This window comes from Adiantum capillus-veneris, chromosome 2, assembly GCF_014529385.1.
Source record: "Adiantum capillus-veneris isolate H3 chromosome 2, ASM1452938v2, whole genome shotgun sequence".
NCBI classification, from domain to species: domain Eukaryota; kingdom Viridiplantae; phylum Streptophyta; class Polypodiopsida; order Polypodiales; family Pteridaceae; genus Adiantum; species Adiantum capillus-veneris.
The window spans coordinates 18,382,530-18,400,731 of record NC_140932.1 but is presented as its reverse complement, the minus strand read 5'-3'; the positions used below and the strand labels follow the sequence as shown (position 1 = coordinate 18,400,731).

General features: G+C 42.0%; 1 protein-coding gene across 2 annotated transcripts in view; it reads left to right on the top strand.

Moving 5' to 3' along the window:
* The first annotated feature begins 11,532 nt into the window (after positions 1–11,532).
* Positions 11,533–18,202, top strand: part of IYO (RPAP1-like, carboxy-terminal protein) — a 167,497-nt gene continuing 160,827 nt past the window's right edge. For both annotated transcript variants that reach the window (XM_086484038.1, XM_086484042.1), the window contains exon 1: positions 11,533–11,819. In XM_086484038.1, coding sequence (XP_086340164.1) covers positions 11,610–11,819 — 210 coding nt within the window. In that variant the 5' untranslated portion in view covers positions 11,533–11,609. The remainder of the gene's footprint in view (positions 11,820–18,202) is intronic.

Sequence of the window (18,202 nt, the reverse complement as noted above, 5' to 3'; positions counted from 1 at the left end):
TCACACTTGTTGATGCACTTTATGTACCTGGGATCAAGAAGAATCTTTTGTCTGTATCTGCACTTGCTAGACTTGGTCTTATAGTCAAATTTGTGGATGAGAGATGTACAGTACATGATGTCAATTTTGGTGATGAAATTGTTGCATCCGGCATTTCGTGTCGTGGGTTGTATAAGCTCACTTTGTGTGACAAGTGTGGGTAAAATTTTGCAAATGCAGTTGCAGATTCAAGGGCTCTTTCAGATGCAAAACTGTGGCATGCACGTTTTGGGCATCTGGATTTTGCCAATTTGCTACGTTTGCAAAAATCTGATATGGTTGCTTCTTTGCCGTTTCTTGAAGCACCTTCAAATATGTTTGTGAAGGCTGTATTTTGGGTAAGATGTAGCGTTCAAAGTTTCCAAAGGCCACATGTAGGTTGCAGCTTGTGCATAGTGATGTTTGTGGGCCCATGCAAACTCCGTCCTTGGTCAATTATCTTTACTTCGTGACTTTCATTGATGATTACTCTAGGCATGCATCGATATTTTCACTTAAAGCGAAGTCCGAAGTATTTATGTGCTTAAATAATTTCTGGCTATGACTGAAAATGTCTCGAAATGTACTATGGGTACCCTCCATTCTGATCAAGGAGGGAGTATATGTCTCACAAATTTAATGCATTTCTGGCTAGTCGTGGGATAAAACACCAATGTACAGTGCCTTATACGCCTCAGCAAAGTGGTGTTGCTGAGAGGAAAAATAGGTCACTTATGGAAATGGCACGATGTATGGTGAAAAGTCAAGCTTTGCCACATTCGTTTTGGCTTGAGGCCATCATGTGTGTCACTTATGTACTTAACAGGTGTCCTACAAAAGCTTTGCAATCTATTACTCCATATGAAGCATGGCATGATAGAAAGCCTTCTATTGAGCACATGCATGTTTTTGGATGTTTGGCATATGCTTTGGTGTCACAAACACAACCCTTGTTGTCATGTACTAGAGATAGTAATGTAAGCTCACATGATATTTATGACACTTAATTGCCTCTTTTCAGTGGTGGAAGTTCAAATATAAATTCTAATGAGGCAAATGTACAGCCTATGGGGGTTTCTGAAAATGTTACAGATCGGCCTATTACTGATGTAGATGTACATGATGTACTTGATGAGGAAAGAGTTGAAAATGAGTAGGCTAGAGGTATGCCTAAATGACTGTTGCATACTTTGCGTGATAATAAACTGCATGCACTTTTGTCTAGTCGTACTCATTCAGGTTCTCACCATGTATCTTATGCATCAGATTGTTATGCTTTGGTTGTGTCTAGCTTACATGATGTTGAGGAACCTCTTTCTTTTGATGAAGCACAGAATTTAGAAAATTAGATCGCTGCCATGCAATCAGAATATGATGCACTTATAGAAAATGACACATGGACTTTATGTGATTTGCCTCCTGGCAAAAAGACCATTGGTACGAAGTGGGTTTACAAGTTGAAACGCAAGCCGAATGATGAGATTGATCGCTATAAGGCTCGACTTGTTGCAAAGGGTTATGCACAGCAAAAGGGCATAGATTATGAAGAGACTTTTGCTCCCACTTTTTGTATGACTACAATGCGTTTTCTATGTGCATTGACAACTCATTTTGGTTGGGATGTACATCAATTAGACATTGTTACTTCTTTCTCGAATGGTGACATATTTGAGGAAGTTTATGTAACACAGTCTCGCAGCGGTTTTGTCAAGAAAGGACAAGAGGATAAGATGTTCAAATGTAACAAAGCTTTTTATGAGTTGAAGCAATCTCCTCATGCTTGGTATGATAAGGATGACACTCATTTGATCAAACAAGGCTAGTCCAACAAAAAGCACATTGTATGTAAAGCGTAAGGGTAATGTACTTCTCATTGTGGTTCTTTATGTGGATGATTTGTTGATCATTGGACCAAATGAGAGACATATTGCTGAATTTAAGGTTGATTTGAATGCTACTTTCAAGATGAAAGATTTAAGGTTGTTGCATCATTACTTGGGTATACAGTTTAAGCAATGTGATGGTGGTATTTCCTTATGTCAGAAAAGTTACATAGAGACATTGCTATGTAATTTTGGACTTGAGGATTGCAAACCTATTGCCACAGGTTTGAAATTGAGTCTTCATAATGCTGGTGATCTTGCAGATGTCACTCTTTACCAAAATATTGTTAGATACCTCATTTATGTATGCAACACAAGGCCGAATATTGAGTTTGCAGTCTCACAGGTCAACAGATTTATGCATAGTCTAGTTGAATATCACCTGTGAGCTGTGTATAACCTTCTTAGATTTCGGGTGCCAAGGACGATATCCCATCTCTCCGTCTACACCATATCCAATAAAGATGCACTTGTGTGATTTGGGGTAAGCGCTTTTGGCACATGTGAGAAGGCCTCACACCCAAATACACGTAATCTATCATAATTGGGTTCTTTGCCCGTCCACAGGTCAACAGATTTATGCATAGTCTAGTTGAATATCACCTGTGAGCTGTGTATAACCTTCTTAGATTTCGGGTGCCAAGGACGATATCCCATCTCTCCGTCTACACCATATCCAATAAAGATGCACTTGTGTGATTTGGGGTAAGCGCTTTTGGCACATGTGAGAAGGCCTCACACCCAAATACACGTAATCTATCATAATTGGGCTCTTTGCCCGTCCACATCTCCTACAAAACCTTGTACTTTAGTGGTGTACTAGGTGATCGATTGATCAAGTAAGCAGCTGTCGTAGCAGCTTCTCCCCAAAATTCTTGAGGTAAGTTGGCCATAAACAACATAGAAGTGATCCATTTCTGAATGGTTCTATTCATTCTCTCAGCCACACCGTGTTGGGTGGGTGTGTAAGGAGTGGTAAAGTGTCTTCTATTGCCTCTTTTACTACAAAATTCCTTGAACTCATAGGAGATGTACTCGCTTCCATTGTCTCTGCGCAAAGGTTTAAGCTTTCTACCCAATTGGTAGAAAGAGCTTCAAGAGATAAACCCACACCTTTCTAGTAGATTTGTCTATGAATGTTTGGAAGTAAACCGCTCCCCTAGAGACTTGACTGGCATAGGTCCACACAAGTCACTAAGAACAAGATCTACAGAACTCCCTAACTCCTGGTCCAAAAGCATTGATGTCAACCTAGTATGTTTGCCACATATACAATGCTCACATAAAAAGAAGTTAGAGTAATCTAACACAGGGATATAACTAGAACACTGCAAGACTTTCATTCCCTTTTGACTCATATGTCCTAGCCGGCTATGCCACAATTATGTAGATGGTAGCTCGGCTACACAAATAGAATTCTCTTTCATAGAAGAGACATAAAGTGAGTACAATGAGCTAGACTTCTGGCATTTAAGCATGACCTAATTTTCATTGTCATAAAATCTAATATCTAACCAACCCAAATGATTTTCTCATATTAAACTGATAATTTGATGTAGAAGAATAAATGGGAACAAGGGTTAGAATATAAACATGTGCTTATGGATCTATCTCAACACGGGGCAAAGGTTAAAGGGGTCCAAATGAGAGATGGTCTATCAAAAATAAAGGCTAGCTAATGGCATTTAAAGACCTTAGGGTTAGCTTCATTAAAGACCTCCAAAGGTTAGTGTTAAAAGTCCTTTGACCTCAGGCAAGCTAGGGTTGTGCTTGAGGTGGGAACCCGGCCCAAGCTTGAGGTGCTTGACGTGCTTGCTGACTAAGGTGCTTGAGGCGCCTGTCGTGCTTGATGACTAACATGCTAAGGTGCTTTAGGGGTTTGAGGTGTTCCACAAAGTCAAAGCACATCCCTACACAAGGGGGGGCGAGCTCATTGTAGGAGCTAGAGAGAAAGCACACACACCCTCACACAAGTCAAGCCTTGCCTAATGAAGCAACAGGGACACATGTCAAGTTCCTCTCCATGTTGTCCTCATAAGGTCCCTAAAGCCTATTGGTTGGCCTCTCAAGGGGTCCAATGATAATTTAGCTAAATTAATTAATTGTGCATGCATTTATCAAGTCCTCTCTCTCTCTCAAAGGGAAAAGGGGGACACTTGTCCCAAGGCTAGCATGCTTGCTTGATATGCACTCTCCATGTGATTGACCAGGCTTGAAGGGGTCCAATGAGCTTGCATCATGAGCTAGAAGAGGGGGTCGACCAAGGAAGCTAGGGGCTAGCTTGAGGGGTATACTCTCCCACACACACTCTCATTGTGTGAGGTGCAAAGTGCAAGAGCTCCATCTCCTTCTCCAAGCTTGTAGAGAAGTTGAGAGCCTAAGAGAAGTTGAGATCCTACACCAACACTCTTGCCTATGGAATGCAAATCCAACCAAGAGCCATGCTTCAATGCTTAAGCTTGCCATCTTCTCCATCTTCATTACTATGCGATTATGTATGCTAAGCAAGAAGAGTGATGATAAGTGAGGAACTATTTCTTTCTCCTATGAATGTTTCTTCTTCCTCTTTCCTATCCTCATTCCCCGGCTAGCTCTCTCCACCTTTGAAGGTGTTTGAGACCTTGGGACTAAGACCGAGGATGGTTAATGCTTTGCTTGTGATGCATGAAGCTTCCCATCTTCACTAGGTCACAAGGAACACAAATATTGTATTGTACCAAGTCTCTCTTGATGGGAGAATCTATAGTACAAAAGTCTATTGGAGGGGGACCGGGTCCACATAAATCCGGTCCTCAACTATTGTCAAGTTCTCTAACTCTCTCTCTTGCAAAAGTATTGTTCATTCCAAATTATGATTATGTTGCTATCGCTAATTAAGTTCACCCTCTATGCTCTCAAATTAGTCTCACAAAAATGCTCACTCTAGTTCTCTTAATTCCTCTATTCTCAAAGTTCATAGGCCATTTCCATTACATTGATATCAGAGCTATTAGTTTCTCTTTTCTTGCTTAAGAAGAGAGGTCCTTAAGTTGTCCATGAACGGTTGGGCATGTTCATTCCAATAGATTAAGTGGGACAGGGATCTATTATCTTGGTTGAGAAGGACTTAGTTCGAGGTACAGTGTTGGGAAGTATAGTCTTAATAATGGAGCCTCTCGGGGCTTGCCTTTGGCTTAACCATTATTGAGCTATGAGCAAGCTCAACAGGAACCATAGTCAACCGAGCAATGTTAGACCCTCTCCACTAGTCTTTACAATCAACAATGTCTAAACCACGTGTGTGGCTGCTTGAGAACTAATTTTCAAAGGTAAAGAAGAGTATCGACTAAGGTTTTTGAGGGTACCAAAGCACAAAGTATTCTATACATAAGTTTAATTAGCATGGCTGACAATAACCAAGAGAGTATAATGAACATTGATAACTTTGATTTTGCACATGAATGTGCTAATGATGATGCCCCCATGTTTGTCAATTATCTTGTTACTAGGTTGCAACAAGCTATGTGCAACTCTTCTTTGCAAGCTGAAGTTACTCAACAACTTCGTGCTTATGGGATTTCCCTTCCTCTCCAAGAGGAGAGAGAGCTTAGGAGGCCTCTTGATGAGACTCCCAAAAGAAGAACGAGAAAGAAGTGAATCCCTAAGTTCCTCTGAAGATGTGGCTCCACAAAGACGGTGGTCTAGATAATCGCCAACTCCTCCCAAGAGGAACGGTCAACCCATAGTCCTTCTCTCGTCACTCCAAAAGGGAAAAGAGGAAACAAAGGAAGAAAAGGGCAAGAAAGAGGTCACCCTCTTCTCCTTCTTCTTCACCTTCTTCACCTTCCTTCTCAAGAATACAAGAGGAGAGAACATCACAAACTTACCCTGCATGGCAAAGGTCCCAAAAGCTCAAGAAGTTGAAAGAGGGAGGAAAGAGTATCTCTTTTCTCACCTATGATGTCACCTTTGGTGCTACCGACAAAGTATTAGCCTTCATCCAACAATTTGATGCGGCCTTTGGAGATGAGGGCTTCATAGAGTCCTCTAAGCTACGTCATGTAGCTATGCACTTCCAGAAGTTTGCTCGTCAATGGTGGACTAGCCTTCATGGCAACGACGAGGCCCCAAAGACATGAAAAACTCTATAAGTTTTCATCATGAAGCAATTCTTTGCAAGCGATGCAAAGGACAAAGTGCTTAATGAATGGTGGAGCTTGAAGCTACTCTCCAACGAGTCTATCCACAAATACATGGACAAGTTTGGGATTCACATCTCATGGATACTGTCTTTCAAAAGATAGACTTTGCTGAAAGAAAGTAACAATTCTGTGCGGGATAACCTGAAGAGATGGTCGAGTACGTCAACTCCCAACGGCCTGGTTCTATCACTGAAGTAATCCACCACACTATGGTTGCTTCGCGCATCAATTTCCAACAAGGGGCTAGAAGGAATGCCAAGCCCATGGAAATCAAAGACAAAAGTGATGCAAAGGGGAAAACCAATGCCCAAAATGCTTCCCAAGGCAATTCCAACAACAACAATCGGTCCAAGGAGAAGGGAGTTTACAAAGGTAAAAATAAAATCTCTCCTGAAGAGCTTGAAGCTTTTCGTAAGGACCACAAATGTTTTAAGTGTGGGGAGCAAGGACATGGCTATCATTCTTGCCCCAAGAGAAATGCACACAATGCGCTTCCACGATCAAAGCTCCAAAAGAGGATGCTCATTGCAAAGGATCACCTCTCTCCTAAGTTGGGGAAAGGTAAGAGAGCCTGATGCCTTCATCTTGTTTGACCCTCGCTCTACACAACTTCGTATCAATGGAGTTGGCCACGAAGTTGGCCATTCAAGATTTTGAGATGGGAGATATTGTAACTGCTGATGGAGCTTTCAAGGGACAACAAGCCTCCGTTACTCCCTTGATTGGGAAGTTGAGGCTTCATGTCCAAAGCTATATCGACAAAGAATATTTTTTCATCTCTCCTCTCCAATATGAGGATGTTATCCTAGGGGCACCATGGTTCAACCGCATGGCTACCAACATGAAGTTTCATGAAAGGAGAATCTACTTCACCTACACGGAAAAGAGCATGTATATAGATGCTAGTGAGTCTGGTTGTAGTATACCACTTATAAATTCTCCTGCTTTTGAAAAATCAATGAAATCTCAGTTTCTGCATACATGATTTTTGTCAAAGAGTCCCTAAAAGGTCCTAATGTTTCATCAAATGTAAATGGTAGGAATCAAGAAGAGCTAGACTTGTTTAATTTTCTAAATGGATTTCAAGATGTGTTCATCGATGATATCCCTATGGACTTACCTCCAAAAGGAGGGGATGATGACCATCGAATTGAGTTCCTACCAAGAAGCTCACCATCTAACAAGCCTTCGTATCGAGTTTCCCAAGCTCAACAAGAGGAGATCATGGATTTCAAGATGTGTTCATCGATGATATCTCTATGGACTTACCTCGAAAACGAGGGGATGATGACCGTCGAATTGAGCTCCTACCAGGAAGCTCACCGTCTAACAAGCCTTCGTATCAAGTTTCCCAAGCTCAACAAGAGGAGATCATGAGGCAAGTACAATAAGTGGTAGACAAAAGGATGGTGAGGCCTAGATCCTCTCCCTTTTGTTCCCCAGTCCTTTTAGTGCAAAAGAAAGATTGTACATACCGCATGTGTGTGGACTATCGAGCACTAAACCATATCTTTATCAAAAAACGATTTCCCGTACCACAGGTAGAAGGTCTATTTGATAAGCTACAAGGCTCTACCTACTTCAGTAGGATTGACCTTAAAAGTGATTATCATCAAATAAGGATAGTGAATGAAGATATTCTAAAGACCGCGTTTCGTACAACGTTTGGTCTTTATGAATATCTAGTCACGCCTTTTGGCTTGACTAATGTACCAACCACGTTCAATCATTTAATGGAGAAAATATTTAGACCCTACCGCAAATTCACTGGAGTGATCTTTGATGATATCATCATCTACTCCAAGTCCTTGGAGGAACACAAGCAGCATCTCCATGTGATTTTTCAAGCTTTGAGGGAGAACAAGCTTTTTATCAATCAAAAGAAGAGTGAATTTTTCCTTCAAGAGATTCAATATTATCTCTCAAGATAGTATCCATATGGATCCATCAAAGTTGGAGCTAATAAAAGCATTGCCTAACCCAAGGAATCTACTTAAGCTAAGAAGCTTTATTGGTATGTGTGCATACTATAGACGTTTCATAGCAAAATTCTCTCAAATAGCAGGACCATTACATGACTTAACAAAGAAGAACGTTAAGTACTCATGGACTGCTAAAGAGCAAAATGCTTTTGACAAGCTCAAAGAGAAGCTTACCTCCTAACCAGTCCTTATGCTTCCGGATCTCCCAAAGCCATTTGAGGTCCAATGTGATGCTTGTGGTGATTGCATTGAAGCAGTTTTGCTTCAAGAAGGGCATGCCATAGCATATGAGAGCTGAAGACTCAATGCTGATGAACGATTCTTGGGCATATATGAAAAAGAGCTTTTAGTTGTTCTACATGTCCTAAACACATGGAAGCACTATCTATTGGGCACTCCATTTATTTTGCGAGCGGACCACCAAAATCTTAAGTAATTCATGACGCAAACCAAGCTTTCCGACAAACAAATGAGGTGGGAAAATTTTCTTTCACAATTTTATGATCATATTTCTCACATTGCTGGTAAGCACAATCAAGTGGCCGATGCACTTTCATGACGACCAAAAGTTAATGCGGTGTCTATATCAACTCACAATGATCTATCTTCTATGGTAGAAATGTCATAAAATCTAATATCTAACCAACCCAAATGATTTTTTGATATTAAACTGATCATTCAATGTGGGAGAATAAACGGGAACAAGGGTTAGAATATAGGCATGTGCTTGTGGATCTATCTCAACATGGGGCCAAGGTTAAAGGGGTCCAAATAAGAGATGGTCTGTCAAAGAGCAAGGCTAGCTAATGGAGCTTAAAGACCTTAGGGTTAGCTTCATTAAAGGCCTCCAAAGGTTAGCGTTAAAATTCCTTTGACCTTAGGCAAGCTAGGGATGTGCTTGAGGTGGAAACCTGGTCCAAGCTTGAGGTGCTTGTCGTGCTTGCTATCTAAGGTGCTTAATGACTAAGGTGATTGAGGGGCTTGAGGTGTTCCACAAAATCAAAGCACATCCCTACACAAGGGGGGGCGAGCCCTCATTGTAGGAGCTAGAGAGAGAGCACACACACCCTCACACAAGTCAAGCCTTGCCTAATGAAGCAACAGGGACACGTGTCAAGTTCCTCTCCGTGTTGCCCTCATAAGGTTCCTAAAGCCTATCGGTTGGCCTCTCAAGGGGTCCAATGATAATTTAGCCAATTTAATTAATTGTGTATGCATTTATCAATTCCTCTCTCTCAAAGGGAAAAGGGAGACACTTGCCCCAAGGCTAGCATGCTTGCTTGATATGCACTCTGCATGTGATTGGCCAGGCTTGAAGGGGTCCAATGAGCTTCCATCATGAGCTAGAAGAGGGGGTTGACCAAGGAAGCTAGGGGCTAGCTTGGGGGTATACTCTCCCACACACACACACACACACACACACACACACACACACACACACACACACACACACACACACACACACACACGCACACACACACACATGCGCACACACGCACTCATTGTGTGAGGTGCAAAGTGCAAGAGCTCCATCTCCTTCTCCAAGCTTGTAGAGAAGTTGAGAGCCTACACCAACACTCTTGCCTATGGAATGCAAATCCAACCAAGAGCCATGCTTCACTGCTTAAGCTTGCCATCTTCTCCATATTCATTACTATGCTATTATGTATGCTAAGTAAGAAGAGTGATGATAAGTGAGGAACTATTTCTTTCTCCTATGAATATTTCTTCTTCCTCTTCCCTATCCTCATTCCCCGCTAGCTCTCTCCACCTTTGAAGGTGTTTGAGGCCTTGGGATTGAGGCTGGGGATGGTTAATGCTTTTGCAAAGATTATGTTATGCTCGTGATGCATGAAGCTTTCCATGTTCATTGCATCACCTAGGTCACAAGGAACACAAAGATTGTATTATACCAAGTCTCTCTTGATGGGAGAATCTATAATATAAAACCCTAATGGAGGGGGGACCGGCTCCACATAAATCCGGTCTTCAACTGTTGTCAAGTTCTCTAACTCTCTCTCTTGCAAAAGTATTGTTCGTGCCAAGTTAATTAAGTATTATGGTTATGTTGCTACTACTAATTAAGTTCACCCTCTATGTTCTCAAAGTAGTCTCACAAAAATGCTCGCTCTAATTCTCTTAATTCCGCTAATCTCAAAGTTCATAGGCCATTTCCATTACATCCCTTCTTGATAATCCAAGAACCATGAGCAAATATGGTAGTGTAACCCAAATCGTCCACAGCTGTCCAACTAACTGGCATCAAACTCTTGGTCAATTTGGGTACATGTCTGACATTGTGCATCATAAACTCAGTGCCATTACGCACAGAAAACTTGATGCTTCCCACAACGCATATATCAAGCTCATAGGAATTGCCTAGCTTCACCGTGCATGAGGATTCACATGAAAGCTCACACATGAGTCCACAATCCAGTTCTGCGCATAACACTCATCATGAGCTAACAATGCACCAGGATTCAAATCCGATTTAAAAATCACGTCAAAAATTGTCTCAATGACTGGATACTCAACCACATTGTAAGGAGGAAACTCGATCAGCAGCGCCGCTTAATAAAAGAGACTTTCTCGAATCAAGCTATAAATTGCAATGTAAAGCCATGTGAAGTTGTGAAATGAAAGGTGAAGTAAAAGAACTACTTAATATATGTGTGTGTGTGTGTATAGAATTTATTAGAATTATGCAAGGTGAAGCTTTCACTTTAGTATTCTAAAACAATATAATGCAAAAAAATACATGTGTGTGTGTGTGTGTAAAATTACTAAAATTATGCAAGGTGAAGCTTCACTTTAGCATTCTAAAACAATAGAATGCAAGACAAGTAAAGACATGTCAGGATGTGAAATGAAAGGAAAGTCTCCATCATGCACCGAAAACAATGAAAGCCTCCTAACCCAAACACAACACTAAGGGTTTCTTTTAGAAAGCCAAAAAAGAGGTTTGAGAAGCGGTTAAATTATGAAACCCATCTTCTGTTTAAAATTCATAAAAAAGAGGAAACACTAGATCAACGACTTGTAAGTTTAAAAAAAAACTTAAGAATTTGTAAGCTTAAAAATAAACCATTTATTTTTGTCATGTGAATCTCTCTACACAAGACCAATATTATCAATTTAACAAAAGTTTACCTGAAGTAAAACTTTAGTTCAAACTTCAACGTTTCATGCTTTCAACCCAAAATCTTTTCCTTGGTCAATGAGCATTCACTTCTTATTTCAAAACTCAAGACACTTTTAAAGTCCATCATTAAATTTACACACTAGTCATCTAAATGAGTGCCCACTATCTTGTTTTAACCAATCAATATTTTTTGCCTATCCAAAAATGCATGAAAATACAACTCAAATTTTTTTCTATTTTATTTTAAAAAAAGAAAGCATTTCTATATAGCCTTTGCCTTTTGGGTAGGCCAGATGTCCCGTTCAAAGTAGAGGCCACCTACAAAAATGAAGGCTGCTTCTACTCGCGTTTAAATTTATAACATATCAGTTGGGGGACCAGTGAGCTCCATCGCTTCCATACCATGCAACCTAAGCAGAAGGAGGAGGCGGTGATGTCAGCAGCAGCAGAAGCAGAGGGAGGAGGTGGGAAGTATGTGCCGCTTCCTCTTATAGGCACAATTCGGGAAAAGGGATTTTCTGTTAACGGCAGCAGTCATCATTGGCGCAACATCGCTACACCTCAACCTCGGGTTACCCCATTCCCAGTTGCTCACCATCGCTCTGAGGGGCCGGTAAGTTTCTTTGTAACTCCTCTGCACACTATTGAAAGACATCCATATTAGGTTGTGCAGGTAACATGTGTGTGCATATCTCTTTTGTAATGTGCAAGAATTAACATACTTGACATGATCACAAACATGATGTAGCCGGCCTATACCATATCAGAGAAAGGCCAGGGTTCTTTTAGAGAGAGAGAGAGAGAGAGAGAGAGAGAGAGAGAGAGAGAGGAAATGTTATATTAACATCTTCAAAAGGCCAAAGTGACCTATGAGACCAGAAAGTTACAATGTGGTGGGTTTGATACAAAGTAAGAGTGACAAAATAAACTAACTAACAACATAACAAAACAAAAATTACTATGGCATCCTAAGCTGCTCGATGTGAACTAAGCAAAGTACCGAGCTAGCTGGGGTAGCTAAATAACTAAATCAAAGGAGATCCAGCATCGGTCGTTGGCGGATCTCATCAATCTCCTCCATGATTAGTAGTCTGACCGAACGCCAACTTCAGGGATCCTCTTGTTTCAGCAGGATTGATTTGAAAAGCGGATATCATCAAATCAGCTTCACTCCGGAGTGTCTACAAGACAGCCTTTCGGACTAGTTTTGGTTTATATGAATTTTTGGTGATGCCTTTTGGCCTTCCCAATGCGCCAACGACTTTCAACCGAATGATGGATAGGATTTTCCGAGAGTATAGATCATTTGTTGGCACTTTCTTTGATGACATTATAGTCTTCTCCAAGGATGAATCAAAACATCGACACCATCTGCTACAGGTCTTTCAGGCATTGCGGGATCACAAATTAGTTATCAATGCCAAAAAGAGTGAATTTTTCTTGCGATGGGCTAACATCTTGTCACAGTTTCACTTCCAGATTGTCCATGTTTAGGGACATAAAAATTTAGTGGCAGATGCATTGTCTCGGAAGCCCCTAGTCTTGGCTATTTCTGCGATTCATCATAGAAGCTTCAAGGATATGGTTGACCAGTACGCCACAGATGCTGACTTTACGGACATTTTTACTCGGATACAGAATGGGGAGACAGTTCCGGGGTATTCCATACGGGAGGGCTACTTGATGAAGAAAACGATGTTGTGTGTTACACAACGTTAAGGTTTTGACAGAGTGCCATTGTCCACCTTTTATGGGTCACCTCGACATCAATACCACCTTGAAGGGTGTCGAGCGTTACTTCTATTGGCAGAGACTCAAAAAGGATATGGACGACTTTGTTTGCAGTTGTTTAGTATGCCAAAAGGTCAAATTTGACATGCATAAGCATTTGGGATTACTACAGCCTTTACCCATTTCCAACCGCCCCTGGGAAAGCATTGCTATGAACTTCATCTTTGATCTCCCGAAGACTCAAAGTGAGCACGATGGCATTGGATTGTCATTGACAGATTTAGCAAGCAAGCTCACTTCATTCCCATAAAGAGAACAGTCGAGCCAAATCATTTAGCGAGACTGTTCATTGCTCAGATACATGCTTGAGACCATAGTTTCTGACAGAGATCCCCGATTTACGAGTTTGTTTTGGAAGGCTATTTGGGAGAACATCGGCACGCGGTTGTAGTTCTCGTCATCTTTCCACCTGCAGACAGATGGGCAATCTGAGATAGCCAATTCAGTTGTTAGGTGCAGCGGAATAAATGTTTGAACTTTGCTCAAGACGAGTGCTCCGAACTGTGCTCAAGGTTCCTTTTTGTTCTTATGGAAGGTAGAGCCTTCCTTCTGCCTTCCGTTCTTAATGAGAGAGTGCAATGATCACAAACAAGTGAATGGACACTGTGCGTGAAAGTGCATGAGACTGAGCTATAAACCTTGCGGAAACTGACCGTGCGGTGAGAAACTGCTGCGGGAAGGTGAGATCTGAGGTTCGGGACTTGATTTGCAGTGTCTAAGGGCTGAAAACTGAAAACGTTGGGGTTTCTTGAAGTTCCGTCGTGAGAATCTGCAAAACACTAGGGTTGATGCAGATGCAAAAACGCTAGGGCCGAGAACTGATCTGCTATCGCCGGATGTCCTGCAAATGCAAAAAGCTGGGCTGATCTGTGGTTCTGCTGTCGTCGGGAATCTGCAAATGCAAAAACGCTGCTGATATGGGTTCTTGATGCAAAACGCTAGCCTTGCTGCGTGTAGCAAAAACACTAGGCCTTGCTGGGGGTTCCTGCTGAGAAGGTGCCTGTTGAGCGGTGCTCCTGTTGCCTCTTCTGCCAGAAAGTGCTAGCTTTGGTTTGCTTATATACAAACTTACTCAATTTGCCCTACCTACTTTCCAACAAAAGTCACTTAAAAATAATAAGTGAAAAATGTCAAAAATAGGAAAAATAGGCTAAATGCATTGGAAAATTCCCCTGAAGGATTGTGATGGGAATGCTTATTATGATCATGCTGTGTGCAACCAGCGGATATGCATCTACACTAAGTGCTTGGACATGCACGATCTGCGAACAGACTCACAAAAGTGCCCGATCACTTCTAAATCTAGATTGACTGAACCCTTGTCGTGTTGTAGCTTGTCCACGGACTCTAGGGTTGGATGTGTCACGTGACATCCCCTCCTTTTCAAAGTGAGGTACTGGTACCGAACTGTATGGCGTCGAGGGAGATCGCCAATAGCATCCGGAATCTTTGTAACAAACTGCTGTCAAAGCCTAAAGAATGGAGCCAACTTACAGATGTGGCCGAGGGGCCTAAACTGTCACAAAGTGATGACGTGGCTGCCCGAGAGCAGTAACTGCTGAAACACTAATTTTTGCCAGAAACCCTAACTACTGAAACCCTAACCCTAAAATCTGCAAACCCTAATTCTAGAAACCCTAACCCTAAAATTTGCAAACCCTAATTTTGGAAACCCTAACCCTAAAACTGCAGAAACCCTAACCCTAACCCTAAGGGCAACAGACAGATTTTCGAAATTTGCGCGGGCTAATGACGTGGCAAGCTGTACGGATTTCTGTGATTTACGCTGGTAGCTTTTTGGCTTTGCTTTTGGACCAGATGCTTTTAAGTTTGAAGGCTTTTCACTGTAATTGTTTTTCAGGCCAAGGGCCTTTAAATATGAGGTTAGGGCTCATTCTCTGGCATGCTTCCTGAGAAGGTGCAGAGTTTGGAGTACCGGCTTGTATTGTGTTGATGCAATATAAAGAAATACCGAAAGGGGCGCCAAGGTTTGGGGCCAATACTCTCTGGGATGGAATTTCGCCACTCCGTGTCGCGTGTCGTCTCTCTCTATTTCAGTTCAGTTGTTATTTGAAGTGCTTAAAGTTGTTCAGTCTGTTCTTTTCTATTGGCACGCTGCCAAGCAGCATACTCCAAGTACTTGGCAAGCTTTCAAGAAAATTTTTGCCCGAAGTTATATGGTTTCTGACATCTTCCTACGAAGTGCAACTTTTGGAAGACTGGGGTATCCTGAAATGCTTGCCATGGAAACCCTAGTAGATTAATTTCTCGACATCTCTCAGTAGATGTCTCTTCACGAGCAGATGACCTTGGAGGTTCAGTGTGATTGCTCTCTCTTGGGACTACCATCGCCGCCAAAGAAACATTGTCTGTCCAAGAGCTGATGGACCATGCTGTGCTCGGCTTTGACCTCATGGAAGGAACCTAACCCTAATTTTTGGTGCAGGTTTCAAGATGGAAAGTCAGTGGACTTTTCGAGCTCGACTGATGTCGAGATTGCTTTTTAAGTTTGAGTTCTGTTTGATCTTGTTTGGTGATCCTGTTTGGAATTTGTTTGAAATGGATGGTATCTGTTTTGAACCTGTTTTGGTGCCGATTTGAATTGTTTGACTCTCGTTTGATACTGGTTTGAATGATTGGTGATTTTTCTCCCGGGTGGAGAAGTGAGAAATACTGTTTTGGTATTGTTTGAACCTCAGAACGACGCAGGCCGATGCCTGGGGAGCGTTTCGTTGTATGTTTGAAAACCTCGGAACGACGCAGGCCGATGCTTGGAGCGTTTCGTTGTATGCTAGAAAACCTCCGAACGATGCAGGCCGATGCCTGGGGAGCGTTTGGTTGTATGCTTGAACCTCCAAGCGACGCAGACTGCGGTCTGGGGAGCGTTTGGTTGTACAGTCCTCTGAGCTCATGGCCCGGACCTTTTTAGGTTATTTGCGGGGGGAGTGACGAGGTAGTCGTTGAGTAGCTTCATACCGCAGACCGTTTGTCTCTGGGGAGTTTTCAACGGCGCTGTTTGTTGTGTCTTGTAACATGCATATGTAAGCATTTGGGTTGCATTGTGATGTGCCAATTACTGAATATTCCTAATTGGATGAGATTGCCTGGGTATGTGATTTTAGTGCATCAAGACACCCATGGAAGATCAATGCGGTTTGGGTGTGATGGCTAATTTTACTACGCCGGAATATCAAGAGTTCCGATCTGGACGACAGGAGAAGCTAACTCCTTGATCAAAAGAGCAGAAAAGGAGAAGCTAACTCCTTGATCAAAAAGCCGAAAGGAGAAGCTAACTCCTTGATCAAAACAGCCGAAAGGAGAAGCTAACTCCTTGATCAAAAGAGCAGAAAGGAGAAGCTAACTTCTTAATAAAAAGAGCAAATTGATTGTCCCTCGGAATGTCCCTCGGAATGACCCTCAGAAATTTTTGAGCTAACTTGAGTTGTTTTGCAGATATGCCGTAATCGCAGACGATTATCTCTTTCAAGAAGGGGAGATGTAACAAACTGTTGATGTGTCAAAGCCTAAAGAATGGAGCCAACTTACAGATGTGGCCGAGGGGCCTAAACTGTCACAACGTGATGACGTGGCTACCCAAGAGCAGAAACCCTAACAATAATTTCTGCCAGAAATCCTAACTGTTGAAACCCTAATTTTTGCCAGAAACCCTAATTATTGAAACCCTAATTTTGGAAAACCTAACCCTAAAATTTGTAAACCCTAATTCTGGAAACCCTAACGCTAAAACTTGCAAACCCTAATTTTGGAAACCCTAACCCTAAAACTGCAGAAACCCTAACCCTAACCCTAAGAGCAACAGACAGATTTTCGAAATTTGCGCGGGCTAATGACGTGGCAAGCTGTACGGATTTCTGTGATTTACGCTGGTAGCTTTTTGGCTTTGCTTTTGGACCAGATGCTTTTAAGTTTGAAGGCTTTTCACTATAAGTGCTTTTCAGGCCAAGGGCCTTTAAATATGAGGTTAGGGCTCATTCTCTGGCATGCTTCCTGGAGAAGGTGCAGTCTGGAGTACCGGCTTGTATTGTGTTGATGCAATATAAAGAAATACCGAAAGGGGCGCCAAGGTTTGGGGCCAATACTCCATGTAAAGTGAGTGGGAAAAATCTCGTCTTTCTCAAAGATTGTGCATGCAATGTAGATGAACAAAGAGACGGAGGGCCAAACCGTTCACCACACACACGCAAACAATGAGATCGAATCTTTCTCTTCTGATGTAAAGCAATCAACTGTGGCAATTCACAACGGAAATGCCCATGCTTGGTGCTCATACTTTCATGTGCTCGTTCTACGAATGTGTCATGCCAAGGAAGAGACATGGATCGTGACGTCCTTGAATGCATACTTTTCAGCTTTTCATGAACAATCTGCATACATTCGTGCTCATTCATGAGTGAAACGTGCTCAACGTACAATATGTCATGCCTAGTAAAAGGGCGCTGACTAAAATACAGGAAACGATCGCGAATGACACACTCGAACAATGAGTGCGTACTAATCATGCGAACACATAATACTTCCGTGTAAAGGTTCTTTGGATCTAGGCTCGAAAGCCAAAATCGGTTTTTCTTGAAGGGGTTCTTTGGACCTAGATTTGAGAGCCAAGATCGGTTCTTCGTGACTGATGGAATCTGCAATGAGGTTAGCTTCAATAGAGAAAGTATCAACTAACACATCATCCTTGTGAACAATTACATCATCTTCATGCAACTCATCTTGCTTGTGAGAAATCACATCTTGATCATGCAAATCATCATGCTCATCATTATCATTCAAATCATCATGCGTATCATCATGCAAATTCTGTGTGTCATGCTTTGGAGAAGAAGAGACTGAGAGAGTCTCCTTTTCCTGATCTTGTGTAACCGGCTTGTTAACTTTAAAAAGGGCGGTAGACTTTACTTCAAACCTTGATTTAGCTTTCACCCATTATTAGTCGTCTATTCTACCTGTGCTATAATGACACAAGAGAGGGGAATGGGATACAAATGCTAGAATGCATCTGTATGCGAGTCAGACACCAGATTGGCCCCTAAATAGGCGCCCCTTTTCGGTATTTCTTTATTCTTTAAAATAGGGAATAAAAGCTGTGGTTCCCTACAAGCTGCCCCGCACAATCTGGGCTGAATTTCTTCTGTTCTGGCCCGATTTCGGCAACATAACTGTACTAGGATCCTTCACAGTCAG